General features: G+C 44.7%; 1 protein-coding gene across 1 annotated transcript in view; it reads left to right on the top strand.

The window, feature by feature from the left end:
* The window catches only part of LOC138248423 (cytosolic beta-glucosidase-like), a 355,284-nt gene that overhangs the window by 19,122 nt on the left and 309,767 nt on the right, over positions 1 to 26,395 (top strand). Inside the window, exon 2 of the mRNA XM_069202172.1 lies at positions 3,779 to 3,971. Within this exon, the coding sequence (XP_069058273.1) occupies positions 3,887 to 3,971 (85 nt within the window). The 5' untranslated portion in view covers positions 3,779 to 3,886. The remainder of the gene's footprint in view (positions 1 to 3,778; positions 3,972 to 26,395) is intronic.

Genomic DNA, 26,395 nt, shown 5'->3' with positions numbered 1-26,395 from the left:
AGGGGCCCCACAGCACCCGTTCCCGCCATCCTGGTTCTGGCGGTGGACACCGCCAGAAACAGGCTGGCGGGAAGGGGGTCGGAATCCCCATGGCGGTGCTGCAAGCTGCGCCGCCATGGCGGATTCCCTGGACCAGGGGAAAACCGGCGGGAAACCGCTGGTTCCCCTTTTCTGACCGCGGCTTTACCGCCGCGGTCAGAATAGCCCAGGAAGCACCGCCAGCCTGTTGGCGGTGCTTCCGCCGCCCTCCGCCATGGTGGTCATGGACCGCCAGGGTCGGAATGACCCCCTATATGTTGCATGATGCTCATGGTAGCCCTGCCTTGCAAATACTTATCTGACCCTTTACACAGTTCCCCTGAACACAATATGAATGACTTGTGGTTTTTAGGACCCCTGTGCTAAGGAAGGATACACCCTTCTGTTCCACCCTGTTCATGCTAAGTGAACATTTTGAAAGCAACAGTTGGTGCAGCTTTAAAGAAAAACTCTCATTCTAATGTGGCTTGGGCCTCTTGTGTGTTTCAGCACAGCTAACTTAACAATGCAGCATGTATATATGTTTCCTAAGTAATAAGTGTTTGTTTGTCCTAAATATGACCTGCCTTTTGTATTGAACCCACAGTCTGTCTTTTTTTTAACATGTCATGTATTAAGCCTTTCACTACTTACATTGGTTTACAACTATCTAGCCTAAAATGCTTGTATTGGGATTGGGGAACTTATGTTTGTTTGTATGTGATGTATTCCTATTAGTCCTACATCAAAACAAAGAGCCACACTAGCCATACTGGGGATCATGCATTTCCCGGGAAGCTAAAGGGTGGCAAGTGCCTTTTCTGCATTGTGCCGAATTTGTAAAAGAGCATCATTTTGAAAACAACTGCAGAGTGCCTCATATTTTCTATATTTTTCAGGCAAATATAAATGGGCCAAAATGCTTTTACTAATAATGTATGTGTTGGAGAGAGTGTGGAGTTTTGTGGATTAGCAATTTTAGCACGTTAGTCTGCTGGTGGCAAAAAATATATAGTTATTTTGTGGTAACATGCACTCTTGGAACCAGTATCTGGGATTTGATATGAGTGTAAATAATGAACACACACACAGCCATACTAGCCGCACTGGGCATTGTGCGTTTCTCCGGGTTTACAACAGTTTCCAGGCTATTCGAAAAGTGCCACAATACTTCTAATAATTATAATACCTGGAGGTCTTCTATTAGCAGTTATAGTTCATGTAAGGTGGAGCAGAGGGCTAATTTACCTACAGCAAACAACGTGTCCCATGCAGTTCACAGAATAACCCTAAACATGAAAGAGTGCATAAAACAGTAATGGATGAAACATACAGAAAAGTGATTATTGGCTTTCTTCTCCAGCGGCAAAAATAATTTATTTTTAACTTATTTTCTCAAATTAGCGAGTTAGAGCTATTAGTATTGTAGAGTCCTAACCGGACTTTTCTGGCCACATAAATTGAAAGGAAAAAAAAAACAAGCGTGATCGCGCTATGTAAAACCGAGTGCAATTGCACTGCATGGAAAATAAAAAGATAAAGTAGTGCAGAAACCAGGCTACATGGATCCTCGTATGTTTTCAGTAGTTGGCTGGTGCGCTCAAGGAGGGCTAAACTCCGGTGACATATGCATACCTTTCACTAATGAAATCAAGCGGATTTTAAAAGGCAAGCCCACGAACCAATGAAAGTGACAGGCGTCACATGAGCGTGGTTAAAAGTCCAAAGAGAGATTACAACAGGGACGGAGCGCTTGTGCGCACGACCCTAAAAAGGGAGAATGTTCTCATCTACTGGGTAGGATTTCTGCACTGGACTGGGTTTTCCCCAGTCACCGGACAGCATGGCGCTACAGCCTGATTTAAAAAATGTTTTACTGCCAAAATGCCACTGAGAACATCACTATGCCCAGGTAGTCTTAGAACACAGAATTTTATTCCAATTGCTGAAAAGGTCTTTGGTTCCCAGTAATGAAGCCTTGTCATTCATCCTGGATGTTAATAATATCCATTGTGCCGCACAGCACATTTATTGCTGAAGGCACTGATGGCCCTGTCCACAGTCAGGCACACAAATGGTTGCTCTTTGCACATGTAGACAAAGACTAAGGTAATCTGCCCTATGAATATGAGCAGTGAAGAAGTGCAGCTGTGTCATTGCTTAGCATGTGTAATCGTGGGGGAAATTGTGCTGCAGCAAGGTAGGTATTTTCTAAAGAAGCATCTATTCTGCTGACAAGGAGGAGGAGTAGGCAGTGATCACATTGGTAATCTTCATGTGGAAACTACGGGACCATGTGATGCAGCTATTAGACTTGGCGTTTGCATAGGAAAAATTGCCAGACTGCCACTTTATAGGAGATCAAGAAATTTTAGGGAGCCCGATGGTAAAAATGGAGACACCTCAACAAAGGTAGATGCATAAATGGGTGCATTGCTCTAACCCAACAGTTTCAGCAATACCAATACATAAGCCTGCAAGATAATAAACACACAATTCTGTGACTCATCTGTAATGCATCTTGGGGCTACTTAGTCTAACGGACATAAAGTTACCTCTTCCAGGCTTCCTTTCTTTGTATGGCTTGCAGATTTTGAAGGCCTCAGTAAGTTGTTATTGGGAGCAATTTAAGTCATTAATCTTCTTCTGTCAGGAGTACTTGATCCCTAGGATGTAAATTAGACACTCTCAAGCATGCTACCTTCTTGTCTGCCTTCTCACAATGCCTTTCTACTGACTACTAGTTCCTGATCTTACCCCAGCCTTGGTGAAACAAATGCCAGGAAAGTAAGAGCCGTCTCTTCTTCCCGGTGCAAGAATTGAATACAGCCTTAATCCGATGTATACATAATGTTGCTCCCAGTTCACAGCTACACATGCATCATTTGGGTACATTGAAGAAAGTCTATGATATTCACAATATGTGATGCAAAATTGTTGTTCAGCTTAAGACATGTCAGAAGGAATCCTTTGTCATTATGCCTAAAGCTGCCTGTCCCTGGATCTCTTAGTTTGGTAGCACTCTCTTGTTGGGATGTGCCCTAGTTCCCCAGTGAACCAATCACCACTATGATAAACATACCTATGTAAAAGGCTTCTTGTTAGGGCTTGTGCACCTTCATCTTAGTGATAAAAATAATTTCTTGGCATTTTCATTCTGCAGTTGTGCTTCTGGCTGTACATTCTGCTACTTCGAAGATAATACTTTTATTTACATTTTATGGCCCTTTTAAAGCATGGTAACTGCATATAAAGGTCTATTATTAATAGAGTGCATTGTATACAAAGATCTACTGTTTTCAGAGTCTGATGATCTTTAAAGCACACATAACTACTGACAGGAGGCAGGGCAAACTCTGCTGGTACTAAGCTCTTACTAGTATCCAGAAAGAAGACCGAACAGCGCTTTCAAGGACATTGACAGAAAATATATATTGTTAATCCCTACAACCATTGAATAGGATCAGGTAGTACATTTTTTAATATGATTAGCTTCCTTTTTCAGTTTTCAAAGTTAGCTAAATCTAAACACAGTTCTTATGTGGCCTCACAAGCAGAATCACAAATGCCATGATCTGTATGTATTCACATTTAACATGATAGTATTGAGTCAAGTCTTTGCGGAAGAATCAATAGAATATCTCTTAGGTGTTTGAAATCGGCATATGTCATGACATTTCCGTAGCCAATGGGATGATTTTATATAGCGCAGAATGGATATATGAAGTTCAGTTATATATGAATAATGGTGGATTTGTAGGTACTGTTTTCAACTGGATGCAGCTCGAAATTCAATCAAGCACTGAAGATCAAAGTAGAAAGAATTGAATTGACCCCCTACCTGGTAATAAGTGCAGCGGTTCTCCAAATGGATTCATGCAGCAAGCATCACAGTTCCACTTTCCCAGAGGGATTCGCTTGGGGAGCATCAACGGCAGCCTACCAGATTGAAGGTAACATTCTCTTTATGCATGATACTGTCTGTTGATTTGTGCTTCTCTTGTGTTAGTGTGTCTATTTTGGTCGAACTTACTGTTAGCCCAATAGGATATGTGCTATGTAGATCATTCAGTTTTTTGTTTTTTTTTATATATTTTTTTTGTTGCGGTAGCACACCACTTATAAACAATGTTACAGACCATCATTACTCTAGGTTGCCATGACGCTTGGAGCAACCGTCATTATTTCACTTTACCTTGTGATTTCAAATAGGGAAGTACATGCAAAACCCCCAACTGTCCCCCCCATCCCTCCCATACTGCTTCTGGTAAGTGCTCCCGTCATAATATATTAGTACATTTAGGCCCTCATTTGGACTTTGGCGGACAATTTCCCTGACCGCCAAAGCCAAACCTTCCACTAGACCGCCAGTGCAGGCAGTCTGCAGACCGCCATACTACGAGTGCTGGCAGTTGTCCGCCATATTTGTGATGGAAAGTCGGCAGCACCCGTGCTGGCGGTTGGTGGTGCGGAGGCGGTTGCATCACAAGCACTGCCATGGCAGCACGACCCGCCCGCTGTATTACAAGCCGTAATACGGCTTGGCAGAGTCCTGCTGGTGTAGTGGTGCTGGCGATGCAAGACTGCCAGGACCCATCCCCTCCCGGACGTCCTCCTCGACGGAGAAGGTACGTGGACGTCCGAAAGGAGGGGAGGTAAGGGTGCATGTGTGTGTGGGTGCGTGTCTATGGAGGGGGGAAGATGGTGTGTGCGAACTCGCCCTCCACCCCTTCCAGGATCCCCCAATACCAAGTAGACACTCCGTGAGGACTTCCTAGTGGGCTCGGGGTGATCTCACTCAATGGATTAGACATACCAACACCTTCCTTAATCCCCTGAGCCTATTTTCTTATTTGTAAAAATTTCCATCTGGACAAAGAACCACCCGTCTTTAACTGCAATTCCTCCCAAGAGAGAAGAATCCCTTCCGAAAACAAATCTCCCCAATATTCTAATCCCGCTTGTATTATCGGTAATGCCAGAACATCTCGAAAACATTCCGGGGTTCCTGGGGAGTCCCAGATAGGGGCGTCAATGTTATAATAAGTAAATTTCGCAGATTGCCTGATATGATACCAACTTTCTGCCAGCCCTCGCATAATTTTCGACCTTATCTTTTTGAAAAATTTAGGATCCCCAAATTTAAACATAAATTTGGTTGAAGCACCGTTAATTCTAGAGGCCATTATCTTAAACATTAAACCCGTTGTCGTGGAGTCGTGACGCAAGAGACAAGAGTCTAAAATTTTTCAAAAGAAAGGCCCATGCATAATATTGCAACTCAGGCAACGCCAAACCTCCCTGAACCTTACGCCGACGTAACTTCTTCTGAGAGATTCTAACACCCTTAGATCTCCAAATAAAATTGCTTATGAGGCGCTGCATTTTTTCTATATATATTTTCTGCATTGGAAGTGGGGAGGTAGAAAACAAAAAGTTCCATTTCGGAAGAATAGCCATTTTTACCAGATTTACTCGACCTATTATCGTCAAGGGAAGATGCATGCAACCTTGTAATAAACTCTTACATTCTGCCAACAGTTTTTCCTGGTTCCTCTCCGCTAACTGATTAATATCTTGAGGTATCAAAATTCCCAAATATCTAATTTCTTTTTTATATTCCATATTCCAAGCCATGATCACCGTTTTTTCTACATTTTCTTGATAACCAGACACCCTCCCAAACTCCTCGGCCAGTTTAAGAATCTCAGGAAATGCAGTGTCTAAATTATCTGTATATAACAAAAGGTAGTCAGCATACAAAGCAAGCTTTCTTTCCCAGCCCTGACAGCTAAAAGGAGTGATCATCGTATTCCGCAGAATTTTCCTCGCAAATGGTTCGATGTATAAGTTGAATAGTGCAGGGGATAGCGCACATCCCTGTCTAGTGCCCCTGGCTATAGCTATCGGCCCTGTAAGGTTCCCATTCACTAATATTCTAGCTATAGGAGCACTATATATCTGATTCACTACCGCACAGAGGTGTTTTCCCAGTTTAGCTTTATTTAGCAGAAATTTCAAGTAGACCCAGTTTACCTGGTCAAAAGCTTTTGCAGCATCAACCGTAATAATCCCCAAGGGGGATTCCAATGCTACTGCCATATCTATGGCTCCTATTAATTCATATGTCAACTCATGCAAATACCTCCCCTTCGAGAAGCCCTTCTGGTCAGGGTGGATTAAGCTGTCTACTACCTTATTTAACCTATCCGCCACTATTTTAGTAAACAGCTTATAATCGCTGTTCAATAGTGAAATAGGTCTATAAGAAGAGCAATAAGCTGGATTTTTCCCGGGTTTCGGTATCAATGTAATGACTGCTTCATTCCATGAAGCCAGGATACTTATCTCATTAAAAAAGACCCTACCAAATAACTCAGCCAAGAACGGAACAATTACCTCACCTAGGGCCAGATGTAGGAAGAGAGCAATTTGCGACTTGCAAATTGCGAGTCCCTGCGACTCGCAATTTGCAAGTCGCAAATTGCTATGCAGTACCGTGTCTCAGACACCGTCTGCAACTCGCAATGGGGTCGCAATGACCCACCTCATGACTATTCATGAGGTGGGTCGCAAATTGCGGCCCCATTGCGAGTATAGGCACTCGCTAACATGGAGGCCTGCTGACGTCAGCAGGCCTCCATGTTAGCGACCTGCCTTTTCAATAAAGCTTTTTTTTTTTTTTTAAATGTAGCCCGTTTTCCCTAAGGGAAAACGAGCTGCATTTCAAAAAAATCTGAAACCTTTTGTTTCGGTTTTTTCAGGGCAGGGAGTGGTCCCTTGGACCACTCCCTGCCCTGAAAAAATATTTTGGGGTCCAGTCTCAAACTGGAAGGGGTCCCATGGGGACCCCTTCCAATTTGCGAGTGGGTTACCATCCACTTGAAGTGGATGGTAACTGCGACTCCATTTGCGACCGTGTACGCGGTCGCAAATGGAGTTGCATACCACTGCGACTCGCAAATAGGAAGGGAACACCCCTTCCTATTTGCGATTCGGAAATGCATTTTGCGAGTCGGTAACGACTTGCAAAATGCATTTCTGCATAGGAAACACGCATTTGCGAGTCGCAAACGGCAGATTTTGCCGTTTGCGACTCGCAAAGTGTTTCCTACATCTGGCCCCTAGTGCTTTATACAACTCCACCGAGATACCATCCGGACCCGGGGCTTTCCCTTCCGTACCCTTAGCTAAGTGTTAGGGTTTGTACACAGCAAAGAGCATGTCCCCTCTCACTGCACTAGTGGGTTCTGTAATAGCTCCCTTTTAAACTTACTATTTAAAGCCTTTCGTGTTATCTCACCTTCCCCCCCACTTAGCTTCTGTGTATGTTGTTTAATGTGCTGTTTTGTTTACACATTGGGCCTTGCTTTTACCAAGGCTTCTTTAAAACACTCCTCCCTAGGCCATGTGTTAATCCAACTCATTTGCATGATAACTGAAACTCTGCACACCTTTCAAGAACATGTGCAGCATGTGAGGACCACACCCAGCCCTTCAAACCACACCCAGCTCTGCACACCTTCCAAAAACATGTGCAGCATGTGAGGACCACACCCAGCCCTTCAAACCACACCCAGCTCTTCAAACCACACCCAGCCCTGTCTATAAAAGGCATCCCCCGAGCCTCACCCAGTGCTTGTGCTCGTCTACCTCCCGCTTACCTGAGAACAGATCCCTCGGCGCTGGCACTCCTGCTCTTTACAGACTTTCTTTGACTTCAATGGGCGCAGCTGCTGGCTCTTCCTTCTTCCGGTTTCCGGTTCCTCCTTGCCTCAGCCTCTCTCCTACGAGTAACCTGCAAAAGAGAAAGAAGACAAGGTTAGACTGATCAGTATCTCTTGCCAGCAACAAGTAAGTGCAAAACTTTTTATTACCTGAGGGAGCTTTGACGGCAATTTCTGGATTCCTGTATAGACAGTTTGAGGCGAAGTGCCTTCCACGAGCATTGTGATTCAGGCTCTTTGTTGCAGGAGTATTTTGCGGAACTTTGTGAAGCGGACATTGTTTTTTTTCATGGAACTTTTGGGAATCGAACAGTGGAAACCATTGACAGCAAGGCAAACAGTAAATCAAGGACTTGCACAAATGACATGCTGTATTTTGATGTAAAAGTACAGTATTTGTTTTATAAAAGATTCTGGAAATATGGGAAAAGTGAGTCTGCTATTGGGAATTTAGGCTTTAGTTATATTATGATGAATGTTTGATATTGGTAATTCTGATAACGGTATTTGTTTAATGTTTTAGAAGCTTTACAGTAATAGAAAACACATCCCAGAGCAGTAACACATTCCAAACCTGGAAACTAGAGACCAGGATCCAAGAGGTACTTTTAGAAGAGAATTTCTAATAAATAAAGGGATAGTCAGGAACCCATTTAGGAATAGGTTGCACTTATCTGTTCTTTGTTTATGTTTCATTAGGCACCAGTTTCTACAGAAGTCAGAAAGGGCCGCAGATTTGTGCAGCACTTCAACAGTGGAAACGCAAGAACGGTGTTGTCTCTTTTTTTTATTTTATCCACTTCCCCCCTTCCCTTGAGCTTCTGTTCTTAGTGCACTGTTTTAAAAACTAGTGTGCTGGAACAAGCAGTTTCAGGGTGGGGTCGGATTGTCTTCAACCTCCATCAGAACTGAACAAGAACTCAGGTGAGCTGGGCTTTGACAGAAGCACAAGCCTTAAAAAATTTCAGTTCTGGTGGACGATGAATACCGGGGAAGAAATAGAGGGCATTGACGTCACGGATATGGCGCAGGCCCTAAATGAGGACTTGGCTCATAATGAATCAGTGTCTGGCATCTTGCAACATATGCAAGAGGAAATAGAGAGATTAAAGATGGAGAATACCTCTTTAAAACAGGATTTAAGCAGGTATAAATTTAGGGGATCTCAGTGGAACACAGCTTCTACACCTTTGTTTAAAACCTCCTCAGAGACAGGGGCGCCATCAAAACATACAACTTTGCCTTCCCCAGTTGAGGTTACTGTTAATGTTCCTAATGTTGTGCCCTTAGCAGCACATGAACGTTTTCATGGAGATAGTAACAAATTCCATGTTTTTATCAATCAATGTCAATTACACTTCATTTGTAAGCCACAACAGTTCCCTACTGATGATACGAAAGTGGCATTCGTCTTGTCTTATTTGGGTGGCACAGCAGCCAATTGGTCAATTCCTTTCGTGGATAGAGATGATCCCATCCTCCATAATTGGAATCAATTTAAACGTACCATGACCAGCCTTTTTGCAAAACACACTTTCATGCAGGCAAGTGATAATGAGCTTTTAAATCTTAAACAAGGTAACAAGGATTTATTGACCTATCTCACTAGTTTTAATCGTTTACTCACCGAGACACAGTGGCCAGAAGAAAAGCGTGTCTCCCTTTTTTATAAAGGTTTGAGAGACGAGTTAAAAGACGCGCTGGCTCATATAGTTGATTTGCCAAAAGACTATTCGGACTTTGTAGATTTAGTTGTGAAATTAGAACATAGACTAGGAGAAAGAAAGGGAGATAAATACAAACTGGAATCACGGTTAACTTTTATTAGACACGAGAAGAAAGACACAGATAATAAACTCCCTGAACCAGAGCCTATGCAAATAGGGACACTCAGAGGTCCACTCACATCAGAGGAAAAAGAAAGAAGGAGAAAATTTCAATTATGTTTATATTGTGGCAGGGCAGGTCACTTTGCCAGAGAATGTCCAGTAAAGCCTAAAACTCCACGAAAGGTTGCTGTTTCCTCCACCTCCTCAACTGAATCGGGAAACGATTAAGCTCGACAAGGGGAGAGGTTACTTGTTCGAGAAAACATCTTAATCAAACCTCTAATGCTGCAGCCTTCAGGGTACCGCACATACCTAGACATTTCATAATTCAGGTTGTTTTAATTGTTACTACCCAAGTGAGGCATTCTCTCCCTGTCCTACTGGACTCAGGCGCGACAGGAGATTTTGTGGATAATAAGTTAGCTGAAATCTTAGGACTTCCTATGTGCCTAAAGCCTTGTCCAGAAGCAGTATGTGCAGTGGATGGGTCAGAATTGACCTCTGGATTAATCACAAAACAAACAAGTCCACTTGTTATGGTCTGTCAGAACGGGCACACAGAGGTGATTAGCTTTGATCTGATAGATACTCCTAATTTTGGTTTGATTCTCGGGGTACCCTGGTTAACAACTCATAACCCAAAAATTGATTGGGTGAATAGAACTGTTACTTTGGATTCCTCTTTCTGTAGAACCAATTGCTATCAAGAAGCAGGTACAGAACAGAGCACAGTATTACACTGTGCTAGAGTTACACAATATGAACCAAGTCTCCCTCCTGAATATTCTGACTTTAAAGAAGTCTTTGATCCAGTAAAGGCTAGTGTGCTGCCCCCCACATCGGTCTTATGACTGCCGTATAGATCTTATCCCAGGGGCCCCTTTACCTAATAACAGAGTATATGCTTTGACTGACGAAGAAACCAAATACTTAAGAACCTACCTAGATGACCTACTACAGTCTGGGTTCATCCGTCATTCCACATCTCCGGTGTCATCTCCACTCTTTTTTTATCCCGAAGCCGGATAAATCCCTGCGCGCGTGTATCGATTATAGAGGACTAAATAAGGCTACAATAAAGAATAAATATCCTCTTCCTCTAATACCTGTGTTGTTGGATCAATTAAGACATTCTACTGTATACACTAAACTAGATCTGCGGGGAGCTTACCACCTGGTCCGAGTAAAAGAGGGGGATGAGTGGAAGACAGCTTTCAAGACAAAGTTTGGTTTATTTGAGTACACAGTAATGCCCTTTGGGTTATGTAATGCCCCTGCGGCATTTCAGTTCTTTATAAATGAGGTCCTACACGAATTCCTGGACGTTTGTGTCATAGTATACATAGACGACATCCTCATTTACTCTAAGAACTGAGAAGAACATACCCAACATGTTCGTGCAGTATTATCAAAGTTAAAAGAAAATCATCTTTTTGCTAAGTTAGAAAAGTGTACTTTTAATGTCAACAAGGTGGACTTTTTAGGATACTGCCTGTCACCTCAAGGAATAACTATGGATGTAAAGAAAATCAGTGCTATTGCTGATTGGCCAGAACCATCCTCTGTAAAAGATATTCAGAAATTTCTGGGTTTCGCCAATTTTTATAGGAGGTTTATTGCACATTTTGCAGACATTGCGGCCCCAATAACTACCTTGTTGCGGAAAGGGCAACGATTTCTTTGGACTGATGAGGCGGCACACGCCTTTCAACTCCTAAAACAAAAGTTCACTTCAGCCCCAATTCTGAAACATCCTGATCCTGACTTGCCCTTTTTTGTTGAAGCGGATGCTTCACAAGTAGCTTTAGGCGGAGTTCTCTCTCCGCGAGATGCAGTAGATGGCCAGTTACATCCTATAGCCTTCTATTCCAAAAAGTTATTGCCAGCTGAACAAAATTACACTGTGGCTGAAAGGGAACTACTAGCTATCAAAGTAGCCTTTTCAGAATGGAGGCACCATTTAATGGGAGCCAAGTGCCCAGTTACAATCTTTTCTGACCATAAGAACCTACAGTTTTTTGGATCACTTAAAGCACTAACACCACGTCAGATGCGCTGGTTAATTTTTTTTAGCACATTTGACTTTGAATTTGTTGTGCACCTGGTCTATAGGTTATAACAATCTGATGTGTTATCTAGATACGGACATACCTCAGACATGAAACAAGATAAAATAGGAGAACCCATTATTCCTCCCCAAAAGTTGTTGGCACCAGTACAACAGAAGGATTTCATCACAGATCTATATAATGCACACATGCAAATAGCACCTCCGGATTGGTTAAAGGATTCCCATAACACAATACAACGAGGTTTATTGTATCACGACAACATGCTGTTAGTGCCCACCTCTGAATTACAAACACAGGTGATAATTTGGCATCACGCCTCACCGTTGGCAGGTCATCCTGGTTGGGTAAAAACCCTGGAAAATGTGCAAAAACACTTTTGGTGGGACACTATAAGAAAGGACATTAAGCAATTTGTCACTACCTGTCCAATTTGTGCAAGACATAAATCTTCTCATAAGGCTCCTGACGGCTTGTTAATACCAATGCCAACACCCAAACAACCTTGGCACACTGTGAGCGTAGACTTTATTGTAGGTTTACCACCTGTAAAATCCTTCACAACAGTGTTGGTTATAGTGGATTTTTTATCTAAAATGGCACATTTTGTACCATTACGGAAATTACCCACGGCGGCAGAATTTGCCGATATTTTTATAAGGGAAATTGTGCGTTTACATGGTTTGCCAAGCAAAGTGGTGTCAGACCGAGGGAGCCAGTTCAACTCCAGATTTTGGAAAAAATTATGTGAAAAACTGAAAATAGATGTGGCCTTATCCACTGCTTTCCACCCAGAGACAGATGGACAGACTGAACGACTGAACCAAACCTTACTTCAAACGCTACGTTGTTTATTGGCTGATTATTCTAGTGAATGGTTGGAAGCTCTTCCTGTAGCAGAGTTTGTTTATAATAATACTGAGCATTCAGCTCTACTTTGCTCACCATTCTATTTCTTGCAGGGGTATCATCCAAGAGCTATACCCATTTTGTTAGAAGATTCCCTGTTGCCTACAGTAACGGATAGACTAACGAGGTTAGGTGACATACAAGACAAAGCCAGGAAACATTTATTAAAGTACAAGGAAAGCATGAAAAGACAAGCAGACAAACACAGGTCTGAGGCCCCAATGTATAAAATTGGTGACAAGGTATGGCTCTCCACAAAGAACCTAAACATAGAGGGATCCCGAAAGCTGCAACCACGTTTCATTGGACCCTTTAGTATAACTGCCATAGTAAACCCGGTAACAGTAAAATTAGATTTACCAAAAGAATATCCAGTATATACTACATTCCATGTGTCCTTGCTTAAGCCGTACAACTCAAAAACCCGACCTGAACCACCACCTCCACCCATACCAATTAAGGGAAATCTGGAATATGAAGTGAAAAGCATAAAAGACTCAAAAAGAATTAGTGGACGTCTGTTTTATTTAGTAGAATGGAAAGGATATGATGAATCTGAGAATTCATGGGAACCAGCATCATATGTACATGCCCCACAGCTGATTAGACGGTTTTATTTAAAAAATCCAGGAAAACCCCGTCCTGTAGGAGGGCCTTTGAGGGGGGCAACTGTTAGGGTTTGTACACAGCAAAGAGCATGTCCCCTCTCACTGCACTAGTGGGTTCTGTAATAGCTCCCTTTTAAACTTACTATTGAAAGCCTTTCCTGTTATCTCACCTTCCCCCCCCACTAGGCTTCTGTGTATGTTGTTTAATGTGCTGTTTTGTTTACACATTGGGCCTTGCTTTTACCAAGGCTTCTTTAAAACACTCCTCCCTAGGCCATGTGTTAATCCAACTCATTTGCATGATAACTGAAACTCTGCACACCTTTCAAGAACATGTGCAGCATGTGAGGACCACACCCAGCCCTTCAAACCACACCCAGCTCTGCACACCTTCCCAAAACATGTGCAGCATGTGAGGACCACACCCAGCCCTTTAAACCACACCCAGCTCTTCGAACCACACCCAGCCCTGTCTATAAAAGGCATCCCCCGAGCCTCACCCAGTGCTTGTGCTCGTCTACCTCCCGCTTACCTGAGAACAGATCCCTCGGCGCTGGCACTCCTGCTCTTTACAGACTTTCTTTGACTTCAATGGGCGCAGCTGCTGGCTCTTCCTTCTTCCGGTTTCCGGTTCCTCCTTGCCTCAGCCTCTCTCCTACGAGTAACCTGCAAAAGAGAAAGAAGACAAGGTTAGACTGATCAGTATCTCTTGCCAGCAACAAGTAAGTGCCAAACATTTTATTACCTGAGGGAGCTTTGACGGCAATTTCTGGATTCCTGTATAGACAGTTTGAGGCGAAGTGCCTTCCACGAGCATTGTGATTCAGGCTCTTTGTTGCAGGAGTATTTTGCGGAACTTTGTGAAGCGGACATTGTTTTTTTTCATGGAACTTTTGGGAATCGAACAGTGGAAACCATTGATAGCAAGGCAAACAGTAAATCAAGGACTTGCACAAATTACATGCTGTATTTTGATGTAAAAGTACAGTATTTGTTTTATAAAAGATTCTGGAAATATGGGAAAAGTGAGTCTGCTATTGGGAATTTAGGCTTTAGTTATATTATGATGAATGTTTGATATTGGTAATTCTGATAACGGTATTTGTTTAATGTTTTAGAAGCTTTACAGTAATAGAAAACACATCCCAGAGCAGTAACACATTCCAAACCTGGAAACTAGAGTCCAGGATCCAAGAGGTACTTTTAGAAGAGAATTTCTAATAAATAAAGGGATAGTCAGGAACCCATTTAGGAATAGGTTGCACTTATCTGTTCTTTGTTTATGTTTCATTAGGCACCAGTTTCTACAGAAGTCAGAAAGGGCCGCAGATTTGTGCAGCACTTCAACAGTGGAAACGCAAGAACGGTGTTCTCTTTTTTTTATTTTATCCACTTCCCCCCTTCCCTTGAGCTTCTGTTCTTAGTGCACTGTTTTAAAAACTAGTGTGCTGGAACAAGCAGTTTCAGGGTGGGGTCGGATTGTCTTCAACCTCCATCAGAACTGAACAAGAACTCAGGTGAGCTGGGCTTTGACACTAAGGCTGCTCGCACTTCCTCCACCGTAATAGGGCCATTAAGAAATTCCTGATTCTGCTGCGAAATTTATGGTAATACATCCTGAGCTAACCAATTCTCCACCATTCCTTCTCGCACCTCTGCCTGCTCCGTATATAAGAATGTGAAAAAATCTTGAAACCCTCGTTCAATGTCTTCTGTACGAAATAATTTAACACCTGTATCTTCAACCACTATTTCCTTAATATGACTCCTAACTTGATCTGTTTTAGCTTTCCAGGCAAGTAATTTCCCTGAGCTTTCCCCATATTCAAAATGTTTTAATTTGCTAGCCTCCGATTTCCTGACCATACGTAGGTGCACCAAAACATCCTCTTCCAACAATAATGCACGCTCCAGTGTCCACCTCTTAAAAACTCTTCTCTGTGGGAGCGTCAAATGCAGCATTACCGCTGCATGGTCTGATAAATGCGGGGGTAAATATTCAATCCTTTCAACATTTTCCAACAACCTATCATCCACTAAAAAATAATCAATACGTGAAGCATGACTATATTTCTTGTTAAAGAATGAAAAAACTCTAGCCCCCCCCTTCCCTCTTCCGCCAAATATCGCACAGGCCATAGTCCTTCATCATCCTCCTTAAATAATGTGATTTTGGCGTGCCTAAAGATCGACAAGTATCTGTTCTATCTAATCCATTATCGAGCACCACATTAAAATCCCCCGTCATAATAACTGCATCTGAAAAATCGATTAGCTGAGAAAAAACCCTTTTAAGAGGTTCAATATCATCGCAATTCGGGCCATAGAATCCAACCAGTACCAACCTTACCTCACCAATGTGAATTCTTACTATGACCCAACGACCAGCATGATCTGCCCTTGTTTCTAAAATCTCCAATCTAGCTTGTAATCCCTGTTTAACCAAAATAACTACTCCCCTTGTGTGAAAATTGTTGGTGGTGCAGAAACACATTTGTACCCACTTTTGAGCCTTAAATAACTCCTTACACTCTTCTGCAGCCAAATGAGTTTCCTGTAAGATAAAAATCTGTGCCGGAGAATCTTTTAAGTATTGTAAGATTTTATTCTGTCTTGCTTTCGTCCTTAGACCATTAATATTCCAGGAGAGTAATTTGATCGTAGATTCCTCCAACCCCTGACTTTTTTTTAATCTAGCCATTCCAAAGTGACCCGCCTTCTCTCTGCCTCGGTGAATGAGGAACTATTTCTGCACAACACTCAAGATCAAAAAACCCAAAAGGGAAAAAAGAAACCCCCTAATTAATAATCCCCCGTCCCAACACCCTCCCATAGGGGACCCCCCACTATATCAGCCAACTTGGGCCTTGTTTTAGAGCACCCCGCCTACCTGGGAGCTTTTTTAAGATTTAAAAAAAAACTTATTTTACATGGTCGGTCTGTTCCTTTTTTATAAGTTCTAACAGCTCATCCGCCCTGACTGTCTCTCTTATATTATACATTTTATTATTATACATTACTCGCGAAAATGCTGGGAACTTCAACTGTGCCGTAATTCCTAACTTTTTTAATTCATCCAACCTTTTCCCCAATTCCCACTGCCTGTCCATTGTAATCTTAGATAAATCGGACCTAATCTCGAATGTCACATTTTCAACTTTTAATGATTTCTGTTTCAATGCGCTACTCAATTTGTTTTCCTTTAAATGATAATTTAGAAAATTAACCAAGATTTTCCTCGGTCTAGTGCTGTTTGGCCGCTTCGTAAAAGGGTCACGATGGACTCTCTGAATATCTTTTTCAATCTCTTCTCGACTCTCTTCCAATTCATACACAGATTTAATAAGAGAAACCACATATGACTTCAGATTTGCTCCCTCTGCTCTTTCCGGGACTTTTAACAGCTTTATGTTGTTTCTACGCGAATAGTTCTCCAACTGTTCAATTTTTACTTGTAATCCTTGTTCCTTTTCACTTAAGTCTCGAATCTCCTCCTTCTGGTTGTTTAACTCTTCCTTCATCCCTCCTACCGTCTCTTCCAATGACTGAATCCTCTCCATTAAGTTATCAAATTTTCTTTCCAGTACCTCACAGGCCTCTCTAATCTCTCCTTGATTGCTCTCCGAGCTAGCAAAGCCTTTTTTTATGTCCTCCGAAATGGCGAGAATCATCTCCTCCATGGACTGGCTATGTCTTGGGTCGGGGGCCAGGGTTTGAGAAAGGGGGGGGCTGGTGGGTGTTTCTACCACAACTCCTACCTCCTGTAAATTACCATCTTGCCTGAATAAAACCTCAAAACCGGCTTTTTTATCCACCTGGTGAGCTGAATTGTTAGTCAAAGGGGGAGGATCATTCATACCCCCCTCACCAGAGTCTGCATTATTTCTAGTATACTTAGTCATATAAGTATCCATTTTTCCTTGGCCGGGTACCAACACAATGTCTTCTGGCCTAGGCTTAAAATAAGCTCTTAATGAGGGCGCAAGTTTATTTTTATTTTTTTTCCCTGGTCTTCCCTCACTTCCTCTTTTCTTAATTTTGAATAAACAATTCGATAGGTCAGAAGTTTTGCCTTGAATCTTATCCTGACTGTCGGTAACCTCCTTGTCTCTTTTCTCCTCTTCCGAACTCAGCCCCCCCCACCGCAAGGTGTTAACGGAAGGCAAGGGTGGGGACGGACTTTTATCTACACTATCTCTGACCCCCAAAACACCCACCGCCTTACTTATTCTCCCTGTATTCAGAACAAAAGGGCGTGTTACCGCGCTGTCAAATTCCCGGGACACTTTCCCAGGAGCTTTACTAATACTGAGTTTGGCAGTGCCCCTGGCCCCCACAGCCCCCACCACCTTACTTGTCTTTCCTCCTTCTGTCGATAAGGGTGAAGAAAGGCGCGTAGTCGTGCTGTGTGGGGACATGTGTGCATGTCTGTGCCGGTGAAAGGAATGGAGATTCCTGTCGCCGGGTGCGTGATTGCCAGGGTTTTCATGGCGGGGTGACCGCCAAGGAAAGCCTTGCGGTTTGCAGCCTCGTAATTCAGATGGCAGGCTAAGGCCTGCCGCCGGGTTGGACGTGCGCACCGGCGGGCCAGGCGGGGCTGTGGAGGCTTGGCATCTGCCAAACCTCACAACTCTTAATGTGGCGGTCCTTATTGCTGGCTCCGCGGCTGTAGGACCGCCACGGCGAGGCCGGCGGTCTCATGACCACCAGCCTTGTAATGAGGGCCTTGGTGTCTACTTTCTATATTGATGTACATTTTAGCCCTATTAGCTACACATGCTGCGTTGAGTCTGACCAATTATCTGATACATAAACCTCATTACCGCTGCCGCCGCTCCATACCACAGCCCACTTTTGTATTTCTCAGTGCTTACCGTATTTTTAAGCCTCCCCGACTTCATTTGATGGATTGTTTGGCGCTTTGAAATTCTGCACCATCTGTGCCCAAGCCATTATAACATTTGTCTTCTTTGGATCTGTGTGAACATGCTTCATCCGGAACTTCCTCGGCTATTGCCATTTCGCTGAAGTCTCGGTACCAGTCCCCATATCTCAGTGGAGTGGGGTTAAGCCATTTTATCACAATGCGGCGTTCTTCCAATAAGAGCCCCAGCATTATAAATTTACAAGTTAAGTGATTTCTCTTACACGTGGGAAGTAGTCCCAGCAGTAACACTCTGGGGGTACATGCCAACCTCCACCCAGTGGCCTCCTCCAACACCATCACTATATCCTCCCAGTATCAGGCCAGCACACTACACTGGCATACAATATGGAAGAAGTCTGTCAAAGCCGTAGCACAGCACGGGCAACAAGGAGATCTCATTGGGTATATACGCTGAAGGATTTTGGGAGCTAGGTACGCCTGGTGATTATAATTATATTGGATAAGTTTGAAGCTGTCATTGGAACTACTGGTCCTAGTCCCCTCATATATGCGTTTCCAGTCTTTGGCTGAAATCTTGTCCTCCAGCACTGCCCCCCATCTATGCTGCGCCACTGGGGTAATACATGGCACATCCTCTCTCAGGACTTTATAAATGCAAGAAATCAGCCTATGCCCTCCTCATAGTGACGACAATGCATCCAGAGTGGCTGAGGTCAGGGGTTTATCAGGAAACCCAGATCACAGATCACAAACTGTTGCTGCCAGCTTTGCATACTGTAAGAACTGCCATCTCCCTAACTGGAAAGCATCCATATATCCTGCTGGGTTATAAATTTCTCCTGCCACCTCACATCCCCTGTCTTTCCATTTTTTCATAGGAATGTTCAAGGCAACTTTTGCAAACGCCTGCATATCCCATAGAGGTACATCCCTGCAGTAAGGATATCAGTGCAATACAGAGGATACCACACGGGTCCACACATTACAAACCTGTTTCACTATATAAGGGGCTCCAGCTCGCACTGTCCGGTTCCCCAATAATAGGGCTGGTAGTGTGTGTCCTTCACACACTCCCTGCAGGAGTTTCTTCTCCCAGTTAATGTCAGGGTCAAACCAATGTACCACATGCTGTAGCAGGGAGGCAAAATAATAAAGCTCCATATGTGGGATCTCAATTCCCCAGCGGTCCCATGTTTGTCACAGCATGGCCAGTCCCACCCTTTTTCTCTTCTTTGCCCATAGTAACTCTAGGATTAGACTATCTATTCATGCAAAGTGTGATCGGGGCACTTTGTATAGGGTATTCTGTAGCCCATAAAAGCAGCAACCATCTTAATACCGGCTGCCCTGCCCATCAGGGAAAGCGGCAAATCCTTCCAAAACCCAACAGAAGCCTCCAACCCCTCCAGTACCCTGGCATGATTGAGGTCATAACATACTTCAGCATTATGTGCCAATTGTATTCCTAGATAGCGAAGAACAGCTCCCCATGGCAATCCCACAGACAGGAGTGTACCGATATGATCCCCAGCTAGAGCACCCATTGGCAACAGGTAGGATTTATGGAAGCTCATCCAGAGTCCGGAACACTCCCCAAATGTATCCAAGGCATGTAAAAGAACAGGAATCGATGCCTCTGGGTGTCGAACACAGACTAGCATGTCATCCGCATATAGGGATACCACGTGAGTAGTCCCCCCAATGCATAAGCCCCAGGAGTTCAGCAGCTCATGCAAGTGCGCCGCCAGGGGCACCACTGCCATAGCAAATAGGAGAGGGGACATCGGGCAGCCCTGTCTCGTCCCTCTCTTCAATTGGACAGCTTCCGAATCCACCTCCCGAGTTCGCACCCGAGCAATTGGGCCCTGATGCAATAGTTGGACCCAGGCAATATACTTCGGGCCTAGACTTAATTTGGCCACAACTTTCCATAGATATCCCCATTCCACGGACTCAAAAGCTTGTTCTATGTCCAGGAGTGCAAATTCTGGGGTTATTGTGTTTACCCGAAGAGTTTGTTTCATGCATCTGCACGACTCATATATTGGAGGGAGTTGAAGAATATGTGGTCCTCCGGTCTACAGTATAAGCTGCAATTCCTTATATGAGCTAATGTAAAAAAAAATACTGGCTCTTCAGTGAAATAAAATATCTCTAAAAAGTTGTGAGTTGCTAAATATAAAGTTCAGAGCATGGTATTTGCTTATTGTTGGAAATCAGGTTACTGGGCGAAGGAAGGGGGGAAACCCTGCTCAAGCTGTGACCACTTTACCAGCAGGGTGAAGTGACAAGCAGACCCCAAATTTGCCTGTGCTTAATCCTCTAGTAGGTTTTATAGGCAATCAGGCTTAACTTAGAGTCTGTGTGTAAAGTATTTGTGTAGCACTTAAAACAGTAATAAAGTCAGAACACAACACAAGAAACATCCCAATAGAGTACAACTTAATACATTATTTGAGACCAAAACAACAACAATCCAATAAGTAGTGGAGACAGTACTTCCAAACCTTTTTAGACCCATTTACCCACTTTTTAGTTAAACAAAGTTTCGCAACCCAACTAGCTCTAGCTTTAGTAAACATGAGGTGGGTGTTTTTTTTTAATGTAACAAAAGCGTGGTGTGTTCGTGCATTGTCATTTACAGAGAGCACGTTTCCATTGAAACAGCCACAAAATGTACACAGACATAATGTTTTAAATGATATTGCACATAAATGATAATGTGTGGAAGTCAGGTTTCAGTGAATATTTATTATTTGGTCAACACCCAATAAAGGGTTTTGATTTGTTCTGATGCTATTAAAACCTTTGTTGTAGACACACTTCAGAATTATACAAAAATTGGTTTCATTTGTTTTTTAACTGCTGACCACATACAGCCTATTTACAGGTATTTATATTTTGTTGTTTGCTACGAACAAAATTATATTCTACAGCCTTTCCTTCTTTTACACTTCATGTACCCATTACTCAAGATTTCACAAACTGGCTAATCGTTACAGTCTGGAAGTTTGTCAAAACGAACTCCACAGTTCCATAATGGCTACACTGAATACTGGGAAGTTTGGTATCAAACTTCTCAGAATAATAAACCCACAATGATGCCAGTGTTGAATTTATTACAAAATGCACACAGAGGGCATCTTAGAGACGCCCCCTGTATTTGACCCAATCATTCAGTGCAGGACTGAGTGGTCTGTGCCAGCTTGCCAGTGAGAGATGAGTTTCTGACCCCATGGGGTGAGATCCTTTGTGCTCTCTGGGTCCAGAAACAAAGCCTGCACTGGGTGGAGGTGCTTCACACCTCCCCTGCAGGAACTGTAACACCTAGCGTTGAGCCTCAAAGGCTCAGGCTTCGTGTTACAATGCCCCAGGACACTCCAAATAGTGGAAATGCCCAGCCCCTGGAAAAAGCCCCACTTTTGACGGAAAGTCCAGATGGATAATTAGGAAAAAATAGGAGGAGTCACTACCTCAGCCAGGACCACCCCTAAGGAGTCCAGAGCTGAAGTGACCCCTTCTTTTCAGAATCCTCCATCTTGTTTTGGAGGATCAGGGCCAATAGGGATAGGAATGTGTCCCCTTCCCCAAAAGGAGTGCACACCAGAAGGGTGTAGCCACCCTCAGAGACAGTAGCCATTGGCTACTGCCCTCTAGCCCCAAAAATACCCCTAAATATTGTATTTAAGGGCTCCCTGAACCCAGAGGGTTAGATTCCTGACGACCTCACAAGAGGAAAAAGGGCTGCTTAGCGGTAACCCCAGCAGAGAAGGAAAGGAGACAACAACTGACTTGGCCCCAGCCCTACAGGTCTGTCTCCTGCTTCAAAGGACTTGCAGAAGAAAATGCGACACATCCTGCAGGTCCAGCAACCTCTGAAAAACCTCCAGAAGACTGCCTGCATCACAGAGGATCAAGAACTCCTGTGGACAGCGGCCCTGTCCAAAGAAGAACAGAAGAAGAAATTTATTCTAAAGGACTCCCACCTCACTCCAGAAGCGTGAGTCCTAACCACTCTGCACCTGACGCCCACGGCCTGAGTCCAGGTGGCCCAACCGACCAGAGAGGACCCCCAGGCGACAGCGACCGAGAGCCCACCCTGGGTTGACCTCTCCACCCATCCAGAATGACACAATGAATCCCAAGGACCCCCCTGACCGCGACTGACCTGGACAAAGATAACTGACGCCAAAGGACCCACTGCACCCGCAGCCTCCAGGCTTTGGAGAAATCGACACCCGGTGCAGCAACGATCAACAGATGTCTGACCGGTGGTGTGCCCAAGACACCCCTCTGGACTTCGCCTGCAGCACCTGAGTGACCCCGTGGTCCCCACATAGAGTTTCATTGGAAACTCGACGCCCTGTTTGAACCCGCACCCGGCCGCCCCAGCGCCACTGAGGGTGTGGGATTGGTGCCTACTTGGGGCCCCTCTAGTGCTCCTCTAATTTCCTTTGGTCTGCCCTCCGAGCCGCGGGTACTTACCTGCTGGCAGCCCGAATTCCGAGTACCCCGTCTCCATAGGAGCCCACGTTAAAATTGCTCAACTTTGACCTCTGCACCTGGCCGGCCCCGTGTTGCTGGTGGTGGGTGTTTGGGGTTGACCTGAACCCCCAGCGGTGGACTACCTATAACCCAAAGACAGGAACTGGAAGTTGTGTACTTACCTCTAAAACTGGACTTTATTTTTTCCCCCAGGAACTGTTCTGAAAGTATACTGTGTCCACGTTTAAAATAGACATTCTCTGTTTTCTTTAAAAACTGCTTACTTGACTAAAGTGAAACAAAGTTACATTAATGTCTATGCTAAGTACTTACCTGCAACAGTATTTACTTCTGAACTGAGTCTTGTGGTTCTAGTAATAAAGTAACAAAAATATATTTTTCTATATAAAATCCTATTGGTCTGGAGTTAAGTCATTGAATGTGTGTTTCTTCTATTGCTTGTGTGTGTACAACAAATGCTTAACACTACCCTCTGATAAGCCTAACTGCTTGACCACACTATCACAAATAGAGCATTAGTATTATCTATTATTGCCTCTGTCAAGCCTCTTGGGGAACCCCTGGACTCTGTGCACACTATGGCCCTCATTACAACCCTGGTGGTAAATCCCGCTTTCTGCCGTGCAGAAGACCGCCATCATACCGCTGCGACCGCGGAATTCCGCTACAGGTATTACGACCCACAGCTCGGAATCCGCCACAATACAGACACCCACACAAGTCCGCCACACCAAAAGTCAGTGATAAACTGGTGATACCAAAACCTACACTGTCACGCCAACAGGAATACACCCACACTATCACGACCCACGAATCAACACAGCGGTCTTTCAACCGCGGTAATCCATTGGCGGTACACACTGCTGCGCTCAAAATACACACACACTTAAAAAACACAACCACATTGGACAATTCGAAATACACAGACCTGATGCACATACATACACCACACTCACACACTCACAACACTATAAAACACACACCCACATTACCCACAAACCCTTACAACCAAAAATTTGAAAGAAGGCCAGAGAGAGAGACTACCTAAAACAACACCAGCATCCAGAGACACACAACACCATTACTTACACAACATCCATGCACCTCAAACAACACACACCAAAACATTCCCTCACACATCACAACAGACACCACATCACCCACACCACATCATGGCACCTCAAAGACACCCCAGGTTCTCTGAGGAGGAGCTTAGGGTCATGGTGGATGAAATCGTCGGGGTAGAGCCACAGCTATTCGGATCACAGGTGCAGCACACCTCCATTGCAAGGAAGATGGAGCCATGGCCCAGAATTTTCGACAGGGTTAACGCAGTGGGACAGCATCCAAGAACACGGAATGACATCAGGAAGAGGTGGAACGACCTGCGGGGGAAGGTGCGTTCCATGGTTTCAAGACACCAGATTGCTGTACAGAGGACTGGCGGTGGACCCCCTCCTCCTCCCCCACAACTAACAACATGGGAGGAGTAAATCTTGGCAATACTGCATCCTGATGGCCTCGCAGGAGTAGCAGGAGGACTGGACTCTGGTAAGACATATCTTTACTACTTTATCCCCCACACCCCACCTGCATGCCATCACATACCGCCACCCTTACCCTCACACCCATCACCCCAACAACCCACAGATACCCCACTAACACAACCCACACATCGCAAAACCAAGCCCTGCATGTAACACCAATGCATGGACACCCATCACCAAAGCATGTCCAGTACAGAGACTCACTCATGCCCCAAAATCACCAATCACAAAGGACCAAGCCAATAATGCAAGCACAGGAGTAGAGGGTCACTCATCTATTGCACAAGATGGCACACACAGATTCAATAACTATGCATTTACACCCCAACAGTACCCCCTACCCAACATCACCGGACAGGAGGTGCCAGACATATCCAGTCCCCCCACAGAAGAGACCTACAGTGATGACAGCAGTTCTGCACGCCTGGATCAAGGTGACCAGCCCGGCCCATCAGGGACCTCGGGCAGTTGGTTCCCCTGACACAGTCACAAACCACCACTGAACCTCCCCCCTCAGGAAACACCACCAGAGCACCCACCCAGCGGGCCCATCACTCTGTCCCCAGGACACGTCAATCAGCAGTGTGTCCACCACTACGGGGAACCCAGGCAACCCCACAAACACAGGACGATCAGGGACCTGGGGGCAGTGGCAGTGGGCACACGGTTCAGAGGCACAGGATAACAGGGAAGCTGGGAGGACTGCTGTGCGACAGTGGGAGGACAGGCCCAGGGAACCCACTCTCCACGTGGCACTCTCCAACATCATGGGAGCTTATCACCATTCCCAGGAGACCATGGGCACGGTACTGGCCAAGTTTCAGGAGACCCAGCGGCTGCAGGAGGAACACTACCTGTGGATCAGGGAGGACTTGAAGTCCATCAACACCACCCTGGTCACCATTGCAGGGGTGCTGGCAGACCTTGTCAACACCAGGAGGGACACAGTGGCACACCAACAGGCCCCTGACACTAGCCTGGACGATGAACAGCCCTCCACCGGCACTAGTGGACAGGAGGCACCCCCACAGGACCAACAGTCCACCAGCACCCCACCCCCTGCAGATGGAGAACCACCCCGCAAACGGTCCCTGAGATCCAGGAACAAGACAGAGAACATTGCCAAGACCCCACCAGGAAATAAGACCCCCCTGAATGTCACCCTTCTGTCCCACTATGTCACCCTGTCCATCCTTAAACTGCCATTGCTCCACTTTCTATGCCCCTTTGGACAATGCACCTGTGAAACAAATAGACTGGACTCTGCCATGGACATACCTCCACCATCACCCCAGCCGATTTTACAACCCCCTCCATTTATTTGCACAGGAATAAACACACTTCAATCACAAAATAATCTGGAGTCAGTCTGTGCTTTCACAAATGTGTTATTGCAATATCCATGGAATATAGCAATGTCAATGTACTTATTCACATACCGATGTAACACAGCTGTATGCCAGGAGTAAACATATCCGAGGGCTCAAAGTGGAACCCAGATCTGTGAAATGGAAAGTCAATGTGACAAGTTAGTGTCCATACACTGAGTGAAAATGACCGACTTATGCTAGCTCCAACAATAGTATGAGATGTGGGAAGCAGTGACATCTTCTTACCTGTGTCTCACTGGAAGTATTTCAAGATGATGTTGTTTCAGTTGTCGATATCCTCTTCTTCTGCCTCCTCTTCTTCACTGTCCACAGGCTCCACAGCTGCCAAAAGACCACCATCTGGCCCATCCTCCTGCAGAAAAGGCACCTGGCATCGCAAAGCCAGGCTGTGCAGCATACAGCAGGCCACGATTATCTGGCACACCTTCTGTGAGTAGTATAAGGAACCACCTGTCAGATGGAGGCACCGGAATCTGCCCTTCAGGAGGCCGAAGGTGCGTTCTATTATCCCCCTTGTTCGCCCATGTGCCTCATTGTAACGTTCCTCTGCCCATGTCCTGGCATTCCTCACTGGGGTCAGTCTCCATGAGAGTGTGGAGTAACAAGAGCCACCTGCAAATGTCAAGGCACAACTGTTAGACACATACTAACCGTTAGGGACAAACCCATACCGAGACACATATGTCAACTGTATTGAGACCTTGGCCTCACCTATTAGCCACACACGGTGCCTCTGGAGTTGCCCCATCTCATAAGGGATGCTACTATTCCTCAAAATGTAAGCGTCATGCACAGAGCCAGGATACTTGGCATTCACATGGGAGATGTACTGGTCTGCCAAGCACACCATCTGCACATTCATCGAATGGTAGCTTTTCTGGTTTCTGTACACCTGTTCATTCC

Source organism: Pleurodeles waltl, chromosome 1_2 (genome assembly GCF_031143425.1).
Source record: "Pleurodeles waltl isolate 20211129_DDA chromosome 1_2, aPleWal1.hap1.20221129, whole genome shotgun sequence".
NCBI lineage: Eukaryota > Metazoa > Chordata > Amphibia > Caudata > Salamandridae > Pleurodeles > Pleurodeles waltl.
This window is presented reverse-complemented; position numbering and strand designations above follow the sequence as displayed.